General features: G+C 37.2%; 1 protein-coding gene across 2 annotated transcripts; it reads right to left on the reverse strand.

Moving 5' to 3' along the window:
* Positions 1 to 1,501: 1,501 nt before the first annotated feature.
* LOC149019146 (disease resistance protein RUN1-like) lies at positions 1,502 to 5,838 on the reverse strand. Of its 2 annotated transcripts, XR_016173033.1 has the most exons (5): positions 5,250 to 5,838; positions 3,944 to 5,078; positions 3,570 to 3,854; positions 2,618 to 3,419; positions 1,502 to 2,498 (listed from the first exon to the last, which is right to left on the reverse strand). XR_016173033.1 is itself a non-coding variant. In XM_089153204.1 (4 exons), exons 1-4 carry the CDS (start codon positions 5,708 to 5,710, stop codon positions 2,697 to 2,699), a joined length of 2,604 nt encoding a protein of 867 aa, XP_089009330.1. In that variant the 5' UTR covers positions 5,711 to 5,838; the 3' UTR covers positions 1,502 to 2,696. The 2 variants fall into 2 exon arrangements, 1 of the variants encoding a protein (XP_089009330.1); XM_089153204.1 differs by having other exon boundaries at positions 1,502 to 3,419.
* Between the last annotated feature and the right edge of the window lie 2,608 nt (positions 5,839 to 8,446).

Raw genomic sequence — 8,446 nt, forward strand, 5'->3', positions numbered from 1 at the left:
CGCATTAAACCAATCTAATGGATGAAAGTCCATATCTTGTGTTGCGAAGATCTTGGCCTCTGGTTTTCTTATGCATCTTTCGGCATGATGGTTGATGGGCAAGACGTGTCAATCACGTAGGAATTTTTGCTTTTGCAGATTTGAAGAGTCCTGAAGTCCGAAGCCTCGGCTCTTCGCCTCAGGTGTCATGATGAATCTATCAACATGCTGCAAAATGAGTGCACTTTGAGAGAATATATGCAAATTGTGAGATCAACTGAATTGGTTGATCAGTTAACCAAAGGTAAATATAATCTTGGTGAAGATGATTGCCTTAGTTATCTTTACGTCATGCTTATAAGACCACTGTGAAGAAGATATATCAAGCTTAGACCACAGGTCCACAGTGATCTATGCTCCATGTTAATTGACTTTGATGCAAAGTTTGGGAAACGCTAGCTGAAGACAGAAGAAGAAAGGCCGGAATAGCATTCTGTTCGTTGTTTGGAACCAGTTTTCTGGTTCTTTGCTGGCCAGCCTGGCCCTGCCGTTTCAGTCTTGGTTTCCTATGGAACCTCCAATTGTGGAGCTTGTCTTGCTACCTGTATTTCATGTTTTAGTTGTTGTTAGTTAGGCTGGACTAAGTATCAAGAACTCCAGTACCTATTCAACTTTTTCCTTTGTTTATTTTGTTTCTCTAAGATACTTCAGGCATAGTTGTCACAGCATCTAGGCGACAAGGCATCCAACCGGGGAACGAAATTAAGGTGATACCAAATAATTAAGGCAACATGACAACACTAGCTAGGGTGCTTATTATGCCCACAGCACCTGCACGCATAGCTGTTGACTCTCCAAACCCATGTAGCACAAAGTGAGCAATATCAGGTTTCAACATAAAAATTTAGAGCTCAAGAGAAAAATAGAGTATGCATTATCTAGTTTCCAAGATACTAGAGAAATGAAAATTTTCTGGTGATTTGTCAAGAACTTTCAGATTCACTTGAATTTGTAATGCAGAACCTGAAGATGAGAGAGTGGTTACAGAATTGGCCCAGCTACTGGATTCTCATGATGCTTATACAAGTAACATAAGTTTTAGAACTTATTGGTGTTCTAAAGCATGGACTTAGTTGAACCTGTTGGCTGATATACTTCACTTTTGAGAATAAGGATTTACCAAAAAAAAACTTTTGAGAATAGGGAGCATAGTTCTACTGTTGAATCTCAACAAGCATCCATGCTGGAAACTATATCAGAGCTGTAACATAGCTTTTGTCCCAGTAAACATTTACTGATGTGAACTGTAAAGCAACTTCTTTCTGTATTAAGATGTGCTCTTTTGACAATGAACGCAAACGTTAGAGTTTTTTGCGACCAGATGCATGGATGGATGAGGATGTCAACTCTACTTTGCAAAAAAAACATTTCACCAAAAAAAGAAAACGAAAAGGAAAAAAAAGAAGGATTAATCCACTTTCTTTTTTGTGCTACTTGGGCTAGCAGTTGAATGGGATAATCTACTTATGCATCCCCCAAATCAAAGAAAGAAAAAAAAATCCATGTTTTTCTTTTCTTTCAAACACACTTATGGCACCATAACAGTCCAATAAAGAAGTTTTTCAACAAACGAAAAAAAAATGTTCCTCATGTTTGCTGATCCCTCACTGTTTCCTACAAAATATGAAATTCTTCACCCCGCAGCCACATTTATTTGTATCATCTTCATCATTGTACTCGATGACTCTGTTCTGCTTCTGACCCATTTCATGAGTCATTCCATCTTCTTCCTTCAAAGTAGACTTCAATCTTGATTCATCCTCAGTAACTCTGTTTTGCATTTCATCTGCCAACTTCTCCTCTTCTTTCTCCTCCAAACTAGGTTCTGATATATCTTCTTTCTCCTCCACACTAGGTTCTGATATATCTTCATCCTCTGTCGTTCTCAGACATCTTACAATCTCAAGAAATTTTCCATCACCATAATATTGTAACTGATCACCAAAAATCGAGTGCCTCTCCTTTATCAGGAACAAGTGCATTGCTGTCAGATAATATTCCCCTTGATTCTTTCTACAGTATCTGTTAGTAAACTGCCACTCAGGATCTAATTTTAGACCAGTTATCTGAATGGCATCTCCACCTTCCAACTGAACCCCGAACCAATCAAACCCTTGGAATTCATGAATGAATTCTATGTGACCACCTGAATGGTTAGATTCGATAGTGCCCTCAATTACCAAGCTAATGTTGCATCTAATTTTTACATCTTTCCTATGGATACAAGATTCAACATTGACATAGACACCCCGCGACATATAACATGTATCCCACCTTGTATTTGATTCAGCTTCGTAAACACCCATGGAAAGGTGAATGACTAGCCTGCCATTGCTACCTACCTCAACATCTTCATCAGGGATCAAGAAACATCGGAAACCATTTTCATCTCTCTTTTGCTGCACAGGTATCCAAATCAATGCGCTGCAACTATTGACGTTATCATTGAGAATTGGCTCCTGTAATTGAAAAGGAAAAGAAAGGATCTGCGCGTCAATCAATCATAAATTTGAAACTAATTAATGAGCTCCATATAAAACTAAGCTTACAAAAAGAACGGTACAGAAGTTGGTCTTACCGTCAGCCTCGACTGATCTGTTACTGTCACCACACAACAATTTGTACTTAATTTTCTCATCAGTTCATTGTGCTCACCATCAATTCTGCTTGTCTTTTCCAAAGCCTCTAAATTTCTCTACTTTTACGCAATAATATTCTACCGAAACGAACTCCAGATTTTTCATATTTTGCATGACTGGAAGGTTTTCAATATCGGTGTTCTCAACGCAAAATTCAACTAAACTAAGTGGCAGCTTTGGTATCTGCAGAAGCTTGCCACGTCCAGCTAGCTTCAAATAACGCAAAGATGTCATGTTTACCATTGACCTGGGAAGATGCATTAATTTACGGTTGTAGCGAAGATTCAAGATCTCCAACTTATTTAACAGTCCAACACCATCAGGAAGTGCTTCAATTTTCATATACGGTCCCTTTAAAGAAAGCTCAGTCAAAGATTCATTTAGATCACCGATGGAACTAGGCAACTCTTTGAGTGAGTCGCAATTAGAAAGATCAAGATTTTGGAGAGAACTCAATCTGCAAATACTGTTTGGGAGTTCCTCAAGTGAATGGCAATTACAAAGAATAAACTTCTTGAGAGACCTCAACCTACAAAGATTGTATGGGAGTATCTTGAGATTATGGCAACCACCCAAGTCCAAGTAAACAAGTTTTTGTAGCTCCCCAATGGATTCATGCAAATCAACCAAATTTTCACAAGACCTAAGATCCAGTACCTCTAAGTGAGGAAATCCCGAAAAGTTAGGAGACTCAGACAGTCTATAATTATCATAGAGTTGAAGGACTTTCAAGTGTTGGAACTGTTGCAAATAAACAAAGAGAAGAACGTCAAACGTTTTTAATTAGCAATGTCAAATAAAACTCTCATATTGAAGTAAAATTAGCTAAGATCTAAAATTAAAATTAAAATAAAAAAATTAGAAAAACAAAAAACAATAGCGTCCCCTCACCCTTTTCTTAGGCCACTCATTGAAAGCCTGGGTAAAAATTCCATGACTTAAGTCGAGTACAACCAGTTCTTCATGACAGATATCAGCATCTAATTTTTTCAAAGGACAATAGTGCCATCTGAGCCATTTTAACTGTGAAGGGAGATGGTCAAAGGTCCCCTCCAAGGTTGCGCTATCAACTTGTAGTAATCTTAGTTCACGCATCTTATAAAAATCTTTTGTACACATGCACATTTTCGGTTCAAATCTGAAGTCAATCATGATACCCTCAACAATTTCATTCCCCTACATAAACGAAAAAGTAGTCCAAATGAAAATTGAAATAAAAATATAAAGGGGGTTGGAGCATATTCATGTAAGTATAGATCTCTTACCTTATATCCCTTCATGAAAGTCTCAAGAGACCATAATCGACTATGGTAATTAGGATTCTCAGGCCTTTGATTGTATGCAATTCTCCGTCCCATATCTCTAAGTTGATCATGTATCCACAAAACTTCTTTTTCACGATTTCGAGAGGAATTCTCCTTTTTGATCTTCAAGAGGGATTTTCTTTTGAGAACTTCCATATGGTATATAGGCTCAAAGCCACAAGCTTCCCATACTGAAATTATGGTTTGCACCTCCCATCCTATAAAGAAACATGCAGCATCAAGAAACATAGATTTCTCAATAGGATGCAAATCCTCGAAGGTTGTCTTTAATCTGTCATAGACATTATCATCAGGAAGTTGTTTTAACATTCTAAACTTGGATTCCCATACTTCTTTATCTTCTGTCATGGTTAAATCACAACCCAAAACCTCCAAGGCTAATGGCAACCCTGCTGCAGTGTTTACTATATCAATTGAAAGATCTTTATATTCATTAGGAGGTTTGTCCGTGGAAAACACATTCAAACTAAAGAGTCGAAGACTCTCTTCTGCATTCAGTTCAGCAGGTTCAAAGATGCTTCTAATGTTTTTAGGAACTCCACAAAGAACACTCTGATCTCTAGTCGTTACGATTATCCTGCTTCTAGAACCAAACCAACTAAGATCACGAGCCAATGCATATAATTCGGTACGATCACCCACATCATCAAGAATGAGAAGGGTTTTCATATTTTGAAGCCTTTCTTTTATCAATCTTGATCCTTCTTGAGAACTGCACAACTTTCTTTCCTCATGAAACATACCATACATAAGTTGTTGTTGCAAACAAACTATACCATTGGGTTGTGAGGCTTTCTCTCTAACATCTCCAATAAAACAACTCTTGCTAAAATCTTTAGAGATGGAATTGTATACAGCTGCTGCAATGGTTGTCTTCCCAATGCCACCTTGACCACATATTCCTAGAAATTGAGTATCCTTAGAGTTGGTGGTAGATGTATTTGATAAAAGAGATAATACATATGCCACACGGGATTCTAGTCCGACAGGATGTTTAACATCAATCAAAGGAACTATATTCAATCGAAACCAAGCTTTTTGAGTAACACCTGCAACTAACTCTGATTCATCATCCCTACAATTTGTAGAAAAGAAAATGAAGCATCAACACACAATGGAAATGAACTCATATCTAAAAATAACATCTGAACAAGATAAACCTCTAAGTATGATTAAACTTTCAATAACTTTAAAGTATGAGAGGGAACATATATGTTTTTCAATTTGAGGGATTTATAAGACATACCCGTTTTTGACAACCCATCCACTCATATCTCCTACTGCTCGTAGAGTATCTTTCCATTTTTCTAGAGTTTTTGATGCCTCCTTTCCATGTTTGTCAGGTGAAATCTCAAAAGATTCAGTTTGGTTCTTAACATTGGATGTGTTAACCTGGAAAAAAATTGGAAAAATGATTTGACCATCGGTTCGGTGACATTCCAGGATCTGAGTGAGCTCGTTGAGGCACCAAGTGCTTTCTGCATATCTTTTACTCAAGACAACAATGGAGAGCTTGGAGCATTTTATTGCTCTGAAAAGTGTTGGCCCAATATCTTCTCCTTTCCAGAGATCTTCGCTGTCTATGAAAGCATGAATTCCACGATGGTGTAAAGCCTTGTGAAGGTGACCAACAAAGGTATTACGGGTGTCTTCACCTCTGAAATTGATAAACACATCATAATTTGAAGATCCAATCCGAGACCCCATATAGTTTGCAAGGCAGATTGGTAGGATCCTGAATAGTTAAAAAAGGATGGAGCTCTATCTGTGTGAGACCTAAGAAGAGGGCAGACGATTATTGAGAAAAAGTGCGACTTCTAGATCTCTGTAAACGATATAAGAAGTGATCACCAAAAAAAGAAGAAGAAGACTAAAAAAACGAAGTTACAAAGAAGGGGAATTGCTTGGTATATTCTTAGCATATTCGTCAATTGCTTGGTATATTCTTAGCATATTCGTCGTTTAACTCTTGTTTGGAAAATAGCTAGGCTTGACCAACTTGACGTGGAATGATCCATTGCATTTTAGTTTAGGCAAAGCTTGTCGATTACATTATTGCAATCTAATGGATGAAAATCCATATCTTGTATCGGCAAGATCTCGGCCTGTGGTTTCCCTAAGAATATTTCAGCGTGATGGTTAATGGACAAGACACGTCAATCACGTAAGAATCTTTGCTTTTGTGGATTTGAAGAGTCCTGAAGTCTGAAGCCTCGGCTCTAAGCCTCAGGTGTAGGGGATCGTAGCACATAAATTTTTTACTAGTTATTTTTTCTATTTTCAAGAAAAATATAACGTATACCCAAGTTGGTAATAAACAAGTGTTCTCTGTATTGGTTGTGTGGAATTTTGGTCATGCGTGGGTCTCGCATGTGTGGTTTAAATATCAAATCACAAGAAGATTAGTAACCCGAAAATTTTTCATTGGATGCCGAAATGTATAATTTATTTATTGTATTTAAAATCCAAGGACTCTCCAAGCACAAAGTTCTAGACTCAAACATGGAGTGCTTTGAAGCACTTGGAAAATATTATAATAAAGATGATGTATGCCTCCTACTCAACGACTTCTAAAATAAAAATTTTAAAAAAATAAATAAGTACACCATCCAGCACAGACACATGTGAAATCTACGAGGGAGTCAAATTGATTTTGATCAGTCTTGCAGTCGCCTTTTGTTTTTTGGATGGTAAATTTTCTTATGGTTCTAGGAGGTCTAACTTTGTAGCGGACCAATTAGCAAGGAGGGCCCAGTCAGCAACGATAACGACTGAATGGCCTTTATCCACTCCTTGGATTCAGGTGTTATGTACTTCTGTTTCCTTGGCTTAGCCGTTTAATAAAGACAACTTTTCAACCAAAAAAAAAAAAAGGTCTACTTACTTTGTAGAATGAACCCACTTGAGGAAAAAAGATAAAAAATCACTCCACTTCCATTTGTTTGGACAACTGGGGAGAAATAAAACAATTCCAAAAAAGAATAAGAGATGTAGGATTCATATACAATGAATCAGGAATGAGAAATCAAAAGGATGGATTTTACAAAAAAAAAAAAAAAAAAAAAAAAAGAGGTTTTAAATATGAATCTCACTTTGCTTATTCCTTTCACTTTTTTAGAAGTGCAATTAAATATGTGGGGTCTTTTAAAATGAATTAGATGGGAAAAAAATATATGCCACATTAGCTTGTGTGTCGATTTTTACCAACTTTTTCACTCCATTAAATCAAACAAGTCATATTTCAAGATTTCATGAAAAAGTTAACTTTCTCCATCTATTATTTCCCATCCCACTTAATTCAGCAAATAAACAATGTCTTCTAGTGATTGGAATGAGAATTGCTCATGAAATCCATCATTTCGAGGAGGAGCTCCTCCACTTTGGGCCTGTCCCCAGTCCTAAGAGATGGTGTGCCAATGCCAATAGAGGGGATTGGAACGAGAATTGCTCTTGGAACAGTTTTGATAATGTATTATGAAAAGCCAGTGTTACCGTACAATTGATTCCATAATAAAAATAGTGCTTAATCCTATGATGAATGAAGTAAAGTCACTCATGTTTAACCTCATGCGAATAGAAATAAAACAGGACAAATCCTTACTTCTTTAAACTGTCAATGTGAAAACATAACTATTTTGTAAGAAGGTACTTCTGCTGTTGATTTAAGAAAAACCATTACATCAATTTCATTCTGATGATGCTGGAGTAAACTTGACTGAGATACTGTCTAACACAGTGATGTTCATCTGTTAGTGTACTGAAACCCTCGCCTTTAAATACATGACCAAGGTGCCCACCACATGTTGCACAAGTAATTTCAGATCTCTTCCCATCAGGATCAGGTTGAAAACAAGTAGCCAAATAACATATTATGTGTCAAGTTGCAATCTTTCAAGGAGTTTTCTCTGCATTACTGGAAAAGATTTTGGGACTAGAACACATTCAAAACCTGACTCTTACCTACTTCATCAAGCTAAATGCATTCTAAACCCAAAGTCTATTCACATAATGCATACCATAAATGCCTAAGTTACTGAAAGGGAGCAGAGGGAAAAGGAGGGGGGAAGCCAGAATTAAATTTTGTAGTGGATTTATAGAAGGGTGTCCCACAACCTGCACAGTTAAAGATCCCCTCACCAAAAAACTTGTCATATTGCCTAGTGCCTGGGTACCTGCATATCATCACAATATTAGTATACTTGCACTCCGATATTCATTTCTCTACCAATTCTAGTTTTTAGAATTGCTATTTGATTCTAGTCTGACTCTGCTCCAATTTGAAAACCGAAATTGATGTAGACAACTCCCGTGTCTCTGAACTATGGAAATGTCACATTTGCATTCCTTCGAACAGATCTTTAGTTTAATTGGTTAAAGCTCCACCACCACAATAGAAACAAAGCCATTACAAACCCAGCTGCGTCTGGTGGTGCAGAGGAAGAA

Source organism: Hakea prostrata, chromosome 4, assembly GCF_041222555.1.
Source record: "Hakea prostrata isolate BN-2017 chromosome 4, UWA_Hpros_2, whole genome shotgun sequence".
NCBI lineage: Eukaryota > Viridiplantae > Streptophyta > Magnoliopsida > Proteales > Proteaceae > Hakea > Hakea prostrata.

Excerpts from the sequence above, each read along its gene's own strand:
- LOC149019146 (XM_089153204.1), bottom strand. The coding sequence starts at position 5,710 with ATGGGGTCTCGGATTGGATCTTCAAATTATGATGTGTTTATCAATTTC. Across the intron at positions 3,855-3,943 it reads CTTTCATGAAGGGATATAAG|GGGAATGAAATTGTTGAGGG; the intron begins GTAAGAGATCTA and ends TCGTTTATGTAG. Across the intron at positions 3,420-3,569 it reads ATGAGTGGCCTAAGAAAAGG|TTCCAACACTTGAAAGTCCT; the intron begins GTGAGGGGACGC and ends TATTTGCAACAG.